The sequence below is a fragment of the Episyrphus balteatus genome, chromosome 1, assembly GCF_945859705.1.
Source record: "Episyrphus balteatus chromosome 1, idEpiBalt1.1, whole genome shotgun sequence".
NCBI lineage: Eukaryota > Metazoa > Arthropoda > Insecta > Diptera > Syrphidae > Episyrphus > Episyrphus balteatus.
The window spans coordinates 2,368,071-2,386,715 of record NC_079134.1 but is presented as its reverse complement, the minus strand read 5'-3'; the positions used below and the strand labels follow the sequence as shown (position 1 = coordinate 2,386,715).

Sequence of the window (18,645 nt, the reverse complement as noted above, 5' to 3'; positions counted from 1 at the left end):
CCATCTGGTGAACACAAAATAGGCCAAAATTGGCCCTTTGAACTTTTGCTAACAGGAATCCCATCAATATTAAAGTCCAAGAATATTACTGTTTGACATGTCTGAACACTTTCAAAAACCTTAGTAAGAGCGCGAACCAAACCGAAATGCCAGTATCTACCAGGTGGAACTTCGATAAAAATTTTCTCAAGGGAAACGCGAGTTTGTAATAATGTTCGAGGGTCTAATGGCAAATAAGGATGAGAATTATGCAAAATGTTAAGCAAATCACGCAAGCAAATATTCGATATGTTATGCTGAATAGCCCATAATACTAAGTTTTTTTTTAAATTTTCTGGAATAGCTTCAAAATTAGTTGAGACAGCGACACAATTGTTTCCAGAATTTTCACTGTCACTTTCATGTTCAGAAATAATATTCGATAGGTGTTGCAACTCTTCAAATTTCGTGTTAGAAAAACCTTGTTCACAATTAGCACTTATTTCATTTTCCGAAAGGTGTTGCTGCACTTCAAATAACCTCTTGCTAAGAAAAACTTGTTCAAGATTTTTAATTCTTTCTTTTTCACGCATTTCTAATATTATTTTTTTAACTTTTCTTTTAAAAGTAGTTCTACTACAAATTTTATTTTTAATGATAGAATACATTTTTATTATAGTGATTTTATCAACAGTCAAGCTTGGAATAATAACGCGGAATGAGAAAGACAAATGAAAAGACGCGCTAAGTTATCTGTATGCCTACTCTCAAGTTATTTTTCAAACTCAGAAGTTATTTTCCAAACTCAGAAGATATTTTTCAAACTCAGAAGTTATTTTCTAAACTCAGAAGATATTTTTCAAACTCAGAAGTTATTTTCTAAACTCAGAAGATATTTTTCAAACTCAGAAGTTATTTTCTAAACTCAGAAGATATTTTTCAAACTCAGAAGTTATTTTCCAAACTCAAAAGATATTTTTCAAACTCAGAAGTTATTTTCCAAACTCAGAAGATATTTTTCAAACTCAGAAGTTATTTTTTATACTCTGAAGTTATTTATTAAACAATATTTAATATTTAACCCTTCGCTCCCGGAAAAAAATACAAATATCTTGAAAAAAAGTTTTGATATTTTCTAACAACACACTAAAATGAAAAAAATAATGATTGTACTAGTAATAACATTGTATAAGGAATGTTTTGAGCTGAGAGTACAAAAGGAAAAGTCCATTTTGTAGTAAAAAAAACTAACAAAGTAATTAATAGGTGGTATCATGCTGAAACCACTAGGAAGCAAAGGGTTAAAATAAATTATAAACAAATAACAATATTTAAAATAAATTATAAACAAATAACTTACCTCTTAATAATTTTTCACAGACAGATATTTTTTTTTATTTAATTTATATTTTTTCACAAAAACTTTCTCGCACAATAACTTGCTACCACCAGCCACAAAAGAATACTGAGAGATCTGAGAAAAATGAGAGACAAAAATATGATGGGCGACGCGCGACGCTCGAGTATGGTGAATGTGTATGTGTGGAGAGTTGTTGGTTAGTTGAAATTGGGTTGGAACTTAGTTGAAAAATTGCCAGGGTTGTTAAAAGGTAAATAACGAGTTGATTAAAAACTTATACGTACTTATAGTAGTTATTTAAAATCTTACTTTAAGCTTAGGATTTATAATGGATTAATTTTAAACCAATAAACAACTTTCATTGTAAAAAGTCAGTAATTTAAAATCTCGTTTCAAACTTAAGGTCAAATTTGGTTAATTTCTAGTCTATAAATAGCTTTTTGCGTAAAAAAGGAGTTATTTAAATACTTACTTGAAACTTGTAATGAAAATTTGGTTATTTTTTAGCCCATAAAAGACAAAAATAAAGAAGTTAATTAGAAACTCACCTTGAACTTAAGATTTATAATGGGTTAATTTTAAACCAATAAACAACTTTAATGGTAAAAAGTCAGTAATTTAAAATCTCGTTTCAAACTTAAGGTCAAATTTGGTTAATTTCTAGTCTATAAATAGCTTTTTGTGTAAAAAAGGAGTTATTTAAATACTTACTTGAAACTTGTAATGAAAATTTGGTTATTTTTTAGCCCATAAAAGACAAAAATAAAGAAGTTAATTAGAAACTCACCTTAAACTTAGGTTCTATAATGGGTTAATTTTAAACCAATAAACAACTTCCATCTTAAAGTGAGTAATTTAAAAACTCGTTTCAAACTATAGATAAAATTTGGTTAATTTATAACCTATAAATAACTTTTTGGGTAAAAAAAGAGTTATTAAAATACTTACTTAAAACTTTGGGATCAGATTTGGTTAAATTCTAACTTAAAAAAAAACTTTTTGTGCGAAAAAAAAAGTTATTAAAATACTTACTTCAAACTTGGAGCCAAAATTTGGTTATTTTTTAACCCTTAAAACACAAAACTAGAAGTTATTTAAAAACTTATTTATGACTTTGTGTCAAAAACGAGTTATTTAAATACTTTTCCGAAACTTTTGAAGAAATTTGGTTATTTTAAAACCAACTTCAAACTGAGGTTATAATTTAACCAAAAAAATTGGGTTGAAAAAATAACAAGAATGTAACCTGGGTTTAATAAAAGTAAATAAATAGCCAAAATATTTCCTTAGTTTAAAAATGGAATTTTTTAAACTAATTTATGACTAAAAAGTTTATTTTACGTATAATTTTAACCCAAAACAAACCTTCGAAAATACTGGGTTTTTTTTCTAACCTAAAATTAACCACAGACTTTTAACAACCCGTTTATAGCCGCTTTTTGACCGCGGTTATTTGCAGTTATTTTATAACTTTGGTTATTTTGTAACCGAGGTTTGAAATTGTTACTTGGGTTAGTATTTGATTTTTGGTTTTGATATTGAATAATCTAGGTTGGACATTTTTTTGTTTTGACATTTCTGCTATTTGAACTGATTAAGTTTTTGATTTCATTAATGAATATGCTAGGATGGCCGAGTGGGTAGAGTGGTGGACTTCCACCAAGCAGATACGAAAATCGATTCCTGGGTGTGGTAAAAAAATGATACTTTCAAAATTATTATTAATAGATATACCAAAAGCTAATGGAGTGTTATAATTATATAATTTCAGATTAAAAGATAAAATTCATAATTTTAAAATAAATCAAAACCAATTAAAAAGGAAATTCCTTTTTTTGTATTTGTAGTTGTTTTTTAATTTCTATGAGACATGTATTAAAAAGCTATACAAGCTCTTTCGAAGCTATATGTCAAATTTCGTAGCTTCAGTAGAGCTTCGGTAAATCTTCGTTTAAGCTTCTAATAAATTTTATAAGTATATTCTTATAAAGGGTCAATTTACCTTACTAAAGTTAAAAAGAAGCTGAAATGTAGCTTCTGTAATACCTTTACCAAAGCTGAAATTTTATGTGGGAGGTGTATAGAATTTTGTTCATATAAAAGCTGCGTTTTTCGGGAGCTTTCATTTTTTATCGATCACCGATCGTTTGGGAGTTCCTTTACTACTTTCAAAGATGTGACATTTCCTGAGAGAGTTTTTTTTTAATAGTGATATTCATGAAACGGTGTAAGCTCTTGGTAAACTTGGTAAAGTGGTAAATGTATCAAAATTTTGTATGAGTTTGACATTTCGTTTACTATTTAACCAGGTGTAACTATAGCTTACACCGTTTCATGAATACCCCTTTTGTTTATTTTATAACTTTTTTTTTTAGAAAGTCGTGACAACACAGAGATGACAAAATAATTTGTCATCTGTAACTACCTTGACTTTTAATTTCAATTTTAACCACCAGTAATGCATTTCAACTTTACCATTCACCTTAACAAAAATAATTCTGTTTAAAGTGTACAGTCCAAACAAAAAAACTGCATTACCGACTCATGACATGAACTTTATTCAACCTGTCAGTGTCAAATTTGACATTTCCAAATTGATCCTAGGAACAGTGAAAAAAAAAAAGAATTATATTTACATTTTTCATCATTTGCGTTCGTGTATTTTTCGGGATGTAGTTTTTTATTAAAAATCTAATTTTTGGATGTTTTTTAATATGCCCAACTTATATTTCTAGTCATCATAACGAAATTTAAATACTCGCATTCACTTAAAACTAATAATATATTCAAAAAACATGGACGTTCCGGAATTACACGCGCCAGTAGACTTAAACAAGGTAAGCTAACAAAAAAAAAATGTCTTTTTTCTTACAAGAAAAAAAAAAAAACCATACCTTTTATCGTGTCCTAATTTAATTTGCGTGCCTTTTAGTCCTTAGACGAAATGACACCCGAAGAAAGAATGAGGTAAGCTTTAAATTGTTTCTTATACACAAAATAATTTGTAAAATGTAATTCAAATTCATTTATAGAGCTGAACATCAGCTGATGCACGAGAAGCACAAAGGTCATGAATCAATGCACTCCGAGATGGTTATTATCCTCTTGGTCACTCTGTTTATAACTCAGATAATTCTAGTTGAATGGAAGAAGAGACATTACAGATCTTATTCGGTAGGAAAGGAATAAATTCTTTCGTAAACGTGATTTGTAGTAATAATCAAGTTTTTTATTTTTCTTTTAGCTCATCACACTGCTCGCTATGTGGGTAATTCCCCTACTCATATCGTTCTTTTATAGTTGGCATCGATTTATAATCATTTGGTTGATATTCTCGTCACTGACAGCTTTTGTGATGAGAAGAGCTGTTAGCAAGCCTATTGAAGGCACTACGCCAAGGTAAACTTATCTCACAGACTCGATTTTTTTTTTTTTTTTGTTTTCTTATCTTTTCCTAGGCCATTGATAAAATTATCATTCTTTAGTAAAAATAGATAATAGAACTTTCTGTCGTATGCTTTTGATGTTTAATCATACCTTGTGGATTAGTAGTTATGGAATTCGATTTCAATCGTACTCAATAATGTAAAATTTAGTTTCGAGTCGCTTCCATATTTCATTTTATTACTTCAGGCATGTTAAACTCAATGGTTACTAGGGGCCAACACGGCAAGATGTAAATTTGTATGGGCCGCAAAAAAATGTAACAAATATGTTTTCTCCCTGATATCTAAAATCTCTTCCTTACCTACTACCATTTTTTTCACAAGACCAAGGTGTAAGTTAGGCTGGATCTTATTTCCCTTAACCCTCTGTAGGCACACCTCTTTTTTGTGACGTGATAGGGACACGGGGCGAATTTGGTTTATACTTTTTTCATGTCGCTAGAACTTTTTTCGGTCTCAATATTTTATAGAGAATAATATAAGAAATTGATGTAGAATTTTCCGAGGAATTCGAATATTGCATTCACAATTTCAAAAAAATATGGGTGCTTTCATAAATGCATGGTTGCGCAAGTCTGACGAATGCAGAGCTTTCATTAATGCAAATGACAAATGTCAGGTGTTCATAAATGTAAAACGCAAATATTTGCAGCGCAAATGTGCAAATAAAAAAATTCCCATGCGCAATGAATTTCAACTTGAAGAACAAGGAACATGACGTAAAAAATGATACAGCTTTCCTTTATTTCTCAATTCTATCAACATTTTGAATGGAAATTTAAAATTCAAGTCAAAATAACAAAAATAGCCGCGAATTTCTTGCATATAATAACTTTGTAAACATTTGGAGAAATGTTTAAAAAAAAAAGATTTTTTTCTTAAAGGATGGAGTTGGTTTTTTAAAGAGGAGGCTGAATTGAAACTTCAAACTTTTGACAAAAGACCCAAATCAGAAAAAGTGTTCATAAATTCAAAGTAAAATACATGCGCAAATAGTTTTTCTGACATTAGTCTGATCGCAAATGACCGCATGTAAACAAAGCAACCATGCAATTATGAAAGCACCCATAATATATATTATCACCCTTAAAAGAGAAAAATCGTATTTTTTTTTTATTTTTGTCCTGCCAAATTCACACCCGTGTGCCGACAGAGGGTTAATAATAAAAATAAAATACATACATATATAGTTTAAAAAACTAAAAATACGCTTTTATCACGGGGGTATTTCGACCCCCTAATGCCCCTCCCCAGGGAGCCAGACCACCAAAATATTGTGTTGTCATCCGGACTACATTATGTGTACAAATTTTCAATTTGTTACGATAATTGGAAGTGGGTCAAAATTTAGTTCCAAGATTGTATTACATTGTTAGTTAGTTAGTTGCAAGTAAAGCTAATTAAAGCGGATTAATAATATTTGCTCACATGGGAAGGTTTTGTGAATATTCACTTCATAGAAGTTTGGAACCTACTTCGGAGTCACACTAAAAATCGCATGCATCCATTTCCATATCATTCCACATTTATTCTATTTTTATGAAAAAAAAAAAAAAAACAATTCCTAGGGATTTATGATTTAAAGTACCGTTGGGTTAAATCAGAACATTCGCTTCCTAATTCACGAGGATAATATAATATAAATTTATAATTTTGTTTTCAAGTCTTTAATATTTATTTGTTCAATAAAAAAAAGAGGTGAATGTGAGTTGAACGGAATATATAAATTATAACTTTAAGTCTGGTACGCAGATCGAGATTCATTTTAGCATAGGTATTTCGAATTTGAATTAATCAAAATAAACTCATAATAAGATACATTTTAGCTCCCATACAAACTGTCGAAAAAATTTAGCCGAGCTAAAATTTATCTGAGCATCTTATCGATAATTTGTATACCTAAAATGTAGCGCAGATCAGTGAAACAAACTCAAAATTATCAAAAATGTCGAGGGCCGCGCGTTTGACATGCATAACTTACTAAGTACGATGAGAAGGGCCAGACAAAAGACAGCTTAAAGGCTACGACATCTACTACGGCGACTGCTGCTGAGAACGGCACTTATTTGGATGCGGATTCATCGTAGGAGGCAGACTCAGATGAAACGCTCTGTGTTTCAACTGAATGGACGAACCCATGACCACGATTCGCATCAAAGCTAAACAAAGACTGATGTACATAAGACTGCTGTACTCCAACGCCCCAGGAAAAGAACGACATTACCACCAAAGATAGTTTCTACAAGCTCTTCGAAAAAAAAATCCTCCTGGGTGAGCAAAATTGAAAGCTGTGAAGGGAACTTGTCTTTGGAGCAAAGTCGGAAAAAAATTACAAGACCACAAGTCCGATAAAGGATTCAGGCTAGTTGAATTTGCTGTGGGGTCATAAAGAGACATGGAAATCCCTAGATCAATCGATCGTCAATCAGATTTACCAAGAATGCAATCGACGACAGACACTCCTTCAGTATTATTGATGTCCGAACGTTCCGAGAAGCCTACATTGACTTGGATAGTTAAGTCGCTTATACTTTTTAATTGTTTCTATAGTTTTAGCAACCTTTTATTTAGCTTATTCACGGAAACATATAAAACACATTCTCATTTAGGTCCGACACATACTCTTTTATTCTTTTCATATTCTTATTCGCTAAGGGAAAATTATTTACAATAGGGAATTTATTTAAGGGAAATATTAACATGTATTTACAATATGTATAGATCGATAGATTGCACTGGTTGGGTTGGTGCTGCTATAGAGCTGAATTACTACAATAGTAATGAACCAAATTTTGACGATCAAACAATAAACAGTGAATTTCGGATCTGCTCGTGGAATTCCCCCATGTACCTAAACAACTAGTCGAGAACCTTTATAAATAAATAGGGCGGGAGTTTGTAAGAAGAAAGTTAGGCAATAAGGCATGGGCTTTAAGAATGTTAATGTATAATTGTATAATCAATTCTTAATTTCAAGAATTGTTTTCTAATTGGGTCCACAAATGCACTATTCAAAATGCATCAATTTTTTATAATCTATAATATCTTGAATTAAATAATTCAAAGTATATTTTGTAATTTTTATTTTGTTTCTTATTTACAGGCTTGTCTACAAATGGTTCTATTTTATTTACAAGCTCAGCTATGGCTTGGGCATTCTAGGCTATTTGATTATGATGGCCACCTTTTTGGGCTTTAATTTTATATTTAGTCAACCGCCTAATGTATGGATGGATGTAGGTCTGCTTTGTGTATTTTACGGACTCTACATCGGTGTTTTAGGTCGTGATATATCAGAAATTTGTTCTGATAAAATGGCTTGCCATATTGGTGTAAGGAAATTAAAAAAAAAAAATCACTAAAGATCGATTGAAAATAAAAAGACATTATTTCTTCCAGTATTATACTCCGCTAGGAATGCCAACACGACATCTCGAAGAAAATGTGTGTGCTGTATGTGGCAATCATTTGTTTGTTAGTGAAAAAGAAGAAGGTATCATTGAAAATACGTACAAACTCTCGTGCAATCATGTTTTCCATGAGTTTTGTATTCGAGGATGGTGTATTGTTGGAAAGAAACAAACTTGTCCATATTGCAAAGAGAAGGTTGACCTCAAGAAAATGTTTTGTAATCCGTAAGATTTCATAGATTTTTGTATATCTGAAATGGATTTTATTTATGTTTTCTTAAAATTATAGATGGGAACGTCCTCATGTACTTTATGGACGTCTTTTGGACTGGATCCGGTGGCTGGTTGCATGGCAACCTTTAATTTTCTTCATTGTGCAGGGTATAAACTGGGCTCTAGGTTTAGAGTAAAAACTAAACAAACGAAATCTATTTTCCTTTTTGTGACGCACTGCACCCTAAGATATAATTGTATTTTAAGTTATCACTTGGTATTATATCGTAATTTAAAAAACAAAACAAAAAAAAAAATATTTTCCTACAATTCCTTATAATTATAATACACAATTTTTAAGTAAAATAATTGTAAATAAAGACAAAGTTTAGCAAAGTGTGTGAAAAAAACTCGGGTTTGTTATTGACAAGGAAAGAACAAAATATGTAGAGCTTAAAATAAAGTCCTCAGCTATAATTATGAACGGAAAGATAAGATAAAAGACAAGTCCTTTGTTTATTTTAGAATATATTTTTTAATTCCTTAATTTGTGTAAAATGTAAAATTGTGGCTTCTTTATCTCGAAAGATGTGGCTGCTTCTTCTTTTGAATTAAACTAATAAATGAATGTGTGACACAAAATTGCATTGTACTTCATCTTGTTTTTTTTTTTCAACAGTAACGAAATTAGCAAACAGTCAAATCAAATTTATTGAACAGAAAGGCAAAATCAATTAAATTATGGTTTTTCTTTTCCTATTTGACGATTGCCATGATCGCGAATGGAATCACAACTTTTGTACTTTACTGCTTAACTTTAAAATAAATTGATATGAAACTAGAAAATCTTTAACGTTGTTTTCAATCCCAAGGGCGTTATGTATCATATCTTTCTTTCTTTAAATATAACATTTCCATCTTTTTACTTGCGACATAATTGTTATAGGGCAATTAAGATTCGGAAAACAGCTAGTTAAAAAAAGTTACGCATACACCCCAGTGATCCGCTTCGGTGACTTATTTCAATTTGCTTTATCTTTCATTCAATTTACATTCGATTTTGACGATGAAAGCAATAAATAATCTTGTGAATATAATGGTTCCAGGTTCCACGAATTCACACTGCGATGCTTGCAAATAAATAGCAACAGCGGTCACTAGAAAATTGTTTTTGTATTGAAAACAAAAGGAACAAAAATGTTTGTTTTGCTTTTCTTCAAACCAAAACTGACATAAGCACAAGTTCTACGTACAATACTTATATTTTGTGCCGCTGTTGCAACTTTTAAGCTAGTATCGTGGAACCCTTTTTTTAACTTTTATATGGAATATTCACACGACAAGCAGTCCATGTATAGTCTGTCAATGCTCTCCAATGAGTCTGAGTCCAGCAATTTTATGCGGCCCAAGTAATAGTGTTTTCGTTTGTTTTTTGATCTAAATCTGTCAAAAAACTGTTGTTGCGATTACTTAATTCTAGTTGAACAGATCAAAAATTGTTTTTTTTTGACAGATTTACCTAGATCAAAAAATAAATTGATTTTTTTACCAAACGAAAACACCATAGGTAAGATAATTAGGTCAGTTCAAATTTCATCAATTTTGTTTTCTATACGATTTGACAATTGACATTCGAAATGAAATAAAAATCTGATTATTTCATTTGAGCTGTAGGAAAACAGGCTATAAAGGCTTGGTCACAGCGAAGGGTCATGCGGTAGCGGTACGTTGATGTGTCAGTTTGGAATTTTTTCATACACCGCCATCGCATACACCTACCCTCCGGTGTGGCCTAGCCTTAAAGCCTATTATGCAGATCAAGCTTGAATTTTAACTGACAAATGTAGAGTTAAAAATAGAAAGTTTCATCAAGCTATCATTTCTTTTTTTTACATTACTGTAGTTGTTCTTTCTTATTTTATGTTTAAAAAAACAAATGGAAAGTTCTATTTTAAAAATTAAATTTGTATCTGAAAGATTTAATTTAAATTAAATTTTGCCATATTGGCATGGTGTGTGTAGATCCTAAGAAAATCCAAACCTTTTTTAACCTGAACGTGAAGGTTGTTTTTTTTTTGCTGTCAGCTGTTTCAAATGTCATGCTGATTTGATTTTTTTTTCTTTTCTCTTTAAAAAAAATTTTGACATGCAAGAAATAAAATTAATCGAAAAAACACCATAATTTCCATTCATTATATTTTGTCTGCATTTTATCCAATTTATTGAATTAAACTCTTTAAAAATTCCAAAAAAAAAACAATGATATGTACGAGACTTTTAAATTACAAAATACCAGCATGTCGTCAGGCAATGATGATTGTCGGTAGAAACAAATCTTGCCTTCAAAATAATTGTGAGTAGTTCGATTTTTTTAATATATTTTAGGTTAGAATGAATTTCATGAAAAATGATTCAATACATTTTCTTCTTTTTGAAATATTTTCAGTGAAAATTGCATCGCCGCTTTTATTAAAAAGGAACTTGTACGAATCGGTAAAGAAACGAGCACTTGAAGCTCGATCAAAACTTAAGAAAACTGATTACCCAAATAATCGTCCTTGTCCCGATCCACCATCATCCAAATCATCTTTGTCATCCTCCCCATCACATGAAAAAGAACATTCCAAAAAAGTTTTGCTTTTCTGAATGTAATTGGTATTTTAAATTTTGTAAATTATATATTTTTAGCCAAAATGCAAACAGAGTTCAAAAGATTCTGTTCCCAAACCGGCTGCTGCTCCAGGATCCACTGAAAGTAGTTCTTCCGATGGAAGTGGAGGAAACTCGAGTATCAAGTGGATAGTAGCAGCATTGGCAGCTGCCGGTCTTGGTGGCGGTGCATGGTATTTACTTGGAGGAGATGGCAAAAGTGACGATCAGTCTAAAGATCAGTCTTCACTGGTGTCTAAAAGGGGTAAGTATATTTTATATCAACACATTTAAAAAAAATCCACGCAAAAAGTAATTGTATCCTTTTTTCGTTTGAGGTGTCAGCACATCATAGTGCCTTGCGTACTTTCTAAGGTCTACATTCTGTGCATTACAAACTACCTTCTGTTGAATAAGCACATATTCCATTTCGCCAAAAACTGCCAAATAGGTACTTAGGTTTCCTCCGCTGATATAAGAAAAATTTTATCCCTTCGTCCAAAGCTCGAGTATAGTTCCAATACCGGCTCAACTTTCCTTTAGGGGCGCACGAATTTTAATACGCGAATAATTTAATTTGAAAGATTAATGACTAAAAGTAATAAAAATAACAATTTTAATGTTAGGAAACGTGTATTTATATTTTTAATTAATTTTTTAAAGTTAATTTTTTCATACAAAATGCATGCAAATGACGATTGCAAAGAAAAAAATTTTTTTTTTGAGTTCTTTTTACATACCCAAACTTGTCCCCACCTCAAATCCTATATCCTTTTTTCTTTGTGGTCGTCATTTGCATACATTTTGTATGAAAAATTTAAATATTTATTTTTTAATCATACTTAGGGCTGTTTCCTAACCTTAATATTTTAAAGGTTTTCTATTGAGACCCTAAGCTCACGGTAAAAAATAAAATCAGAACTCTAGGTGTGCGCCCTTAATGGAAAGTCGCCCCCAATACCTAAGCAGGTGCTCCTAAGAGCCACTTAAACTATTTCAAAATAGAGCTTTTAAAATGATTGGTCCTATTACCAATACAGATTCAATCTCATTCCTAGAGCACCTTTGTAATGTATCATGTCTGTCCTCACACTACTACTACTACTACTACTACTACTACTTCTACTACTACTACTACTACTACTACTACTACTACTACTACTACTACTACTATTACTTAGTAAAGCCCGATTTCAGAAGTATCGTTAAGTACAGAGATTTTTTTCTTTTGTCGTACTACGAAAATGTGGAATGCATTACCCATCTGACTTTTTCCCTCCCATTTTAATGTTCAGAACTTCAAAACCAATGTGCATCGTCCTTCTTTTCATATGTCTCGCATTAAGGAGGGTAGCCCAAAGCTCTTTAGTGCGAGTAGAGTAAAAAAGAGTATACACTAGGGCGTTCGTTATTTATGTTTTTTCGGGAATCAAGTTTCTAAATAAAAAAAAAAATCGAAAAAGGTGGAGAAAATTAAAATCTTGTTTTCCTTTGGCTTTTTTTTCAGATTTCTATTTTGGAGCTAGATGGCGCCCCAAGAGGGTTAAAGTTTTACTCATTTGAGATAGGTATATATGACGCCATTTTTGAAGTAAAACTTCAAAAAACGAAAAAGCGACAGGAAAAATCAATTGATCATAACTCAGTTTGAAATTTCTACATAGTTGGCTTAAAAAAATTGTAACTTGTTTCTAGATTTCATACAAATACGATTGGGACATCATATAAATTAAAGTTTGAATAATAAGCAGATGATACAAAATTTACTATAGGTTGTCACATAAAATAATCAACTTTAAGGTGATAGATGCAAAAAAAAAATTGATTTTTTTGATTTTTTTTTTTTCAAGAAAAATGATTTTTTAAGGTTTCACTTCTACCAAGTGTGAATTCCACACATGATTTTTGTTTTAGATATAGCTTTAATGTTAAAATTTTTGATGAGGTTTTTTTTTTCTATATTAGACACCCTTTTCAAAAAGGTATAAACCATTTTTCTAAGACAAGGGATTTAGTCAGTTTTGGGTTTTATTTTATTTTTCATGCTTGGTTTAATAAACCCAAAAAGACATGTCCTGACTTAACCCCTAGTCGTTGAAAAATGGTTGAAAATCGTGTTTAATATAGAAAAGAACCTCATCAAATTTTTTTACATTAAAAAAATGGCCTCATAAGTCAACATACATATAGGTACCTATTTCAAATAAGAAAAAACTTTAACCCTCTTGGGGCGCCATCTAACGTCAAAATAAAAATCTAAAAAATTAGGGGATTTTTTTTTATTATTTAGAAACAGTTTTTCCAATTAGGAACTTGATTCAAAAATAACGAACGCCCTAGTATACACAGCTGGCAGATTCTTGTTCTCCTCTTCTGAACCAAACTAATTTCGGTAAAGCATTTGTCGTGTTATCGGACTGGATTGCTTCTTGCTAAGATATAGATATCTAATCAGAGAGCATGCCCATGATTTCTTTCACCGGCTTTCTTATGAAATTTATCATTATATTTATGATTGGATCAAATATCTTCTAATAGCGTTTTCGTTTGGTAATTCATAGAACGGTCCCGGGACTGTCCAATCCGGAATTCCAAACGAACAAACGATACTTCTTTTTGATTCTGAAGTTTGGTTTCTTTGGATTTTGTGAAACGCCAAATAATGCGAGAGCGGAATTCATAGTCGTTACTCGAGTTAAGATTTTTCTCAACTCCAGTAAGTTGAGAAATATTTCAAGCAATCGCTCAAGGGAATTGAAAATAGGGCTGTCACTTTAGTTAAGATAAATCTTGTCTTGAGGAAAAATTTTTCTCAAACTCGAAAAATTGACTGATTTGAATTAACTGCCATCAAAAAAACATTTTTTTAATAATTCGAACTCGTTCATATCGTATTTGTCCAACATACTCGTCGAATTCGTCGTCTCACTCGTCAACTTAAACAAATACATATTCGCGATTCATTTATTTTATTATAAAATTAGTACAAATTTTTATTGTAAAATACAAAAAACAAACACTTGCGTTTTAATGTCAGCTGACTGAAAAAAACTTAACCGTTTCCTCTAGTAAAAAAGCCTCCTCAGACGTTCACTCGATGACTATGAATAAGGATACGCTTGAGCGAATGCTTAAGATATTTCTCAACATCATAAGTTTTCATAAGCCTCGGCTTTTATTTATGCTATAATTTTGTTGTATTTTTACAGTGCCATTAAATGGAAGTGATCTTCCTAAAAAAGTACCTTACCTTCTTGTTGGAGGTGGTGCAGCCAGTTTTTCAGCATTCCGCGCAATTAAATCCAATGATCCAAAAGCGAAAGTTTTAGTTATAAGTAACGAATTTTTTAAGCCCTACATGAGGCCTCCACTTTCGAAAGAACTGTGGTACGCATCTGAGCCTGGTGTTGTACCCAAAGACTATCGTTTTAAACAATGGACTGGCGCTGAAAGAAGGTAATTTCAAACAAAAACAAAATAAACGTAGAAATGTCAAAACTAATTACTTGTTTCAATTTATAGTTTATTCTTTGAACCAGACGAGTTCTTTATTAAGCCAACTAATCTGTTAGACAATCCAAATGGTGGAATAGCTGTAGCCCAAGGATATGCAGTGAAGAAAATCGATCCCAAAAACAGAGTTGCTACACTTGACGATGGAACAGAAATTCAATACGAGAAATGTCTCTTGGCCACCGGTTGTACTCCCAAAAATTTGCCAGCTTTTGAAAATGCTCCCAAAAATGTTCAAGACAAAATTATGTTCTATCGCTCACCGAACGACTTTGAAAAACTGAAAAAACTAGTCGACGAAAATAAATCAATAACAATTGTTGGTAATGGATTCTTGGGTAGCGAATTGGCATGCTCTCTTGCAACTTATTCCAAAGACACTAACGTTAAGATAAATCAGATTTACGCCGAGTCGGCAAACATGTCTAAAGTTTTACCAGAATACCTAAGCAAATGGACGACGCAAAAGGTTGAACAGTTGGGTGTGTGTGTCGTACCTGGTGTGCAAGTTAAAGAAGTAAATCGAGAACAAAGTGGATTGAAATTGGCGCTGAGCAATGGTCAGACTGTTCTCACAGATGTTGCTGTGGTTTGTGTTGGATGTGAAGCAAATACAAATATTGCCACTTTGTCAGGTCTCGAAGTTGATGATGCATTGGGTGGATTTGTTGTAAATGCCGAACTTGAAGCTAGACAGGATCTGTTTGCGGTATCTTTAATTTATTTTTAATTAACTGTTTTATTTGAATATTTTTCTTCTGTCATTTTTAAGGCTGGAGATGCATCATGCTTCTATGATCCTTTGTTGGGCAGAAGGAGATTGGAGCATCACGATCATTCAGTCATATCTGGCCGATTGGCTGGAGAGAATATGGTTGGAAAAGATGGAATTAGTAAGTTATTCTTAACAAATAAGGAAATCATTATAACAATCTCATAAATTTATAGAAAAACCATATGAGCATCAAAGTATGTTCTGGTCAGACCTTGGGCCAGGAATTGGCTATGAAGGAATCGGAAGGACTGAATCTTCTCTGCCCACAGTCGGTGTATTTGCTTTAAAGTCTGACGAAGAGAGAAAAGATGATCATTTAGAACCCACAACAGAAAGTAGTTCAAAAGAAACAACTACCATAGCCCTCGAACAAAAACCAAAAGACACTCAAACACAACCTACAAAGCCCAACGAAGAAAATGACTACCAAAAAGGAGTTATATTCTATTTACAAAATGACAAAATAGTAGGCATTCTTCTGTGGAACATTTTCAATCGTGTCGGTCTCGCAAGAACAATCATCAATCAAAACAAATCCTATGAAGATTTGAACGAAGTGGCGAAACTATTCGAGATTCATTCGTGAAATAATTTCCATTAGATAGATGTGTAGTAGCCATTGGTTATTAATTGTGAATTAATTCTTAAGTATATTTTAGAACATGTTTGCATTTGAGGAGAGATTGATTTTGATTTTCTAATTATGCACAAGTTTTTGCGATGAAAATATCTTAATTATGGTACGAAAAGTGCATCATTGTGTAGTTTTCTTCTGTTAATATTCTGACTTTTCTGACGACATGCATGTTCTTCATGAACTTCAACAACATGTGAAAGCTTTTTTCTTGTAAATAAAATAAAAAATTGTTCAATTAGAAATAGGAAAATCGATTTTATTTAATTTTAAATTATTTCAATGAATTTTTTAAGACTAAAATTTATTTTTGTGTAGGTATTTTTTTTGTTCGTTTTTGTTTTCTTTCAGTTATAGTAAACAATTTATTTTGTGGCACGAGGAGCTTACGAAGGAATCAAACCTGCTAAAACAAATAGATTCATCACATTTTTGAATTAAGAAGAATCCAAGATTTAAAGTTCTGTTGTGAATTACCCCGCCTTTTTGGAAAAAAAAACAGTTTTTTTCGAGTTTCATATTTCAACAAGACTCCATCAAGCTTTTCACAAAGAAGTCAATTTTTATAAAATGTCGAAAACGAATTTTAATTTGGTATAAATTCGGATATTTTAAAACTAACAACCTATAAATCAATTCTTTTTAGTTCAATTTTCTGAGGAATTTCCGGGTGATTAAACAAAAGTCAAGAATATTCAAGATCATCAAAAAATTTTTGATTTTTAAACTCTACTCAAGTATCTATTCAAGGTAAGTAGAAAAATATTAATTCTATCTAGAAAAATCATGACTAGAAAAAAAAAATAATGTAGATTTGTGGCAATTATAAAACTTTAAATCACATGGTGCTAGGAAAAAAAAACAAGAGGCCAAATACGCAACAGGTTTTTCGAATTTATCTTAACTATAAAACAAAATGTTACACATACACCATAGTGACTCGAGTACTTCACTGATCTTTAAAATTAATAATTTAGTTTTTGATTCGAAATTTTGCATATTATGCATATACAAATTATATTTTTAATTATATTTGAATTAATTTTGAAAATTCAATACATATTTGAAAAACAGGTAGCATTTAAACGGGCTAGGTTCTGGCTACAAATTGTTTTTTTTTTTTTTTAATAAAATTTTGCAATTACCATTAACGGTTTTTATATATTATGTCCACAATTAAGGAATGCGGCCAACCTTGTGAGCGTGAAACATTATACCACTTTTCATGAAAAGATGAATATTTTTTTTATTGTTGTTGTTCCTTTTAATTAATAAAAATTACGTGAATGAGAAAAATGTTGGTATTTTCCATAGCTATCGGTTCATCACCCTGAGTTGCAAATGAGACGATAGTAAAGGAAGTTCTTAGGGTGGTGCCAATACACCTTTTTTTTAATTTTTGGTCTTTCTCTTAATAATAAAAAAAGGTACATTTCTGAGTGCCTTGTTTTGCATTTGTGTTTTGGCTACAATTTTGTGTTCATCTGAGACACGTGTAAATTTTGGTTTTTCGTTAATTTATTTTCTGTGTTAAATTTCATGCCGGTGTAAATTATAGCATTTTTTCGGGGTAAGTTGTCACAAGTTAAAACTATTTCGTTTATTCGTTTAAACTGATACATGCAAAAAAATTAAGGGGAGATACGTCTTTGTTCTCATTTGTATTGCATTTTTTTTTCAACTCCATTAAGTTTGAGTAAAATCATTCGTGTAGTTTAAAGTTGGGAAAACTTCTCCTCTGTTTAACTATTTAAATACAGGCTTGAGAAGGAGTTCCTTCTCAAGTGATAACATTAAGTAAAATTTGAAAAAATGTACGGTTTTTTATCACATCTTACAAATAGCTTAGTTCCTTAATTTTCATATATCCACCCATTGCCTAGGTATGTTGTTGTTAGTTACATTGGGGTCAAAACAACGTCACCAAAAATAAAAACCATGTAACTAACAAAGCATCCACTTAAAAAGCGATCCCAAACAAAAAACCATAGTGCCCGCCTACACCCAACCAGTCGAGAAAACAAAAATAAGTCTTGTCTGTGCCCGGTATGGCATTAAGGCTTGTCTCACAATTCACAAACCCAACAAGAAAATCAATCACCAAAACAAAAAAAAAAAAAAAAAAAAACAATAAAACAAAAATACAAGCTGAGAAAAAGATGCTTACAAGATTTTGTTTATACAAATACCTACCTATACACCAACATAGTCCCCCAAACAATACTGAAACTGAATCAAAGCCTAGACGAAGCTTGTCGTCTCGTTAAAACTTTAAATGAACTGGTTACACTAACAAGCTATAAGAAACCAAACAAAAAAAAGAAGTGATAACGATCTTCCGTGGCTAGCACGAATGGAGAGTCAGCGCCCGTGCCTTAAAAATCTTCAGGTAAAAGCATTAAAACCAAATATACATACATACATACAAACTTTATTCCAGCTTTAATGCACTCTCTAGACCTCTAGAGTGTTACGTGTAAGCTGCATTGCATATTCTGCCGCTGCCGCATATTGCCGTTGAATTTTTTTTTTGTTTACTTGTGTTTACTCACAAACACATACGTCAAAAAAGAACAAGGTGATTAGCAAACTTGTTAGACACCAAACTGAATATCTGCTGCTTTAGCTTTCAGCTTCAGCTCCCAGCTCTCCAATCCCACAACCGC

General features: G+C 31.6%; 2 protein-coding genes across 3 annotated transcripts; both read left to right on the top strand.

The window, feature by feature from the left end:
• Positions 1 to 3,965: 3,965 nt before the first annotated feature.
• On the top strand, positions 3,966 to 9,060 carry LOC129906437 (E3 ubiquitin ligase RNF121). The gene is made up of 7 exons (XM_055982216.1): positions 3,966 to 4,176; positions 4,272 to 4,306; positions 4,372 to 4,513; positions 4,584 to 4,738; positions 7,889 to 8,117; positions 8,185 to 8,420; positions 8,485 to 9,060. Exons 1-7 carry the CDS (start codon positions 4,135 to 4,137, stop codon positions 8,603 to 8,605), a joined length of 960 nt encoding a protein of 319 aa, XP_055838191.1. The 5' UTR covers positions 3,966 to 4,134; the 3' UTR covers positions 8,606 to 9,060.
• Positions 9,061 to 10,538: 1,478 nt separating this feature from the next.
• LOC129919528 (putative apoptosis-inducing factor 1, mitochondrial) lies at positions 10,539 to 16,232 on the top strand. Of its 2 annotated transcripts, none has more exons than XM_056000447.1 (7): positions 10,539 to 10,761; positions 10,855 to 10,901; positions 11,097 to 11,322; positions 14,267 to 14,513; positions 14,580 to 15,279; positions 15,343 to 15,463; positions 15,519 to 16,232. In XM_056000447.1, exons 1-7 carry the CDS (start codon positions 10,668 to 10,670, stop codon positions 15,929 to 15,931), a joined length of 1,848 nt encoding a protein of 615 aa, XP_055856422.1. In that variant the 5' UTR covers positions 10,539 to 10,667; the 3' UTR covers positions 15,932 to 16,232. The 2 variants fall into 2 exon arrangements, with proteins under 2 accessions (XP_055856422.1, XP_055856415.1); XM_056000440.1 differs by having other exon boundaries at positions 10,855 to 11,039.
• The last annotated feature ends 2,413 nt before the right edge of the window (positions 16,233 to 18,645 follow it).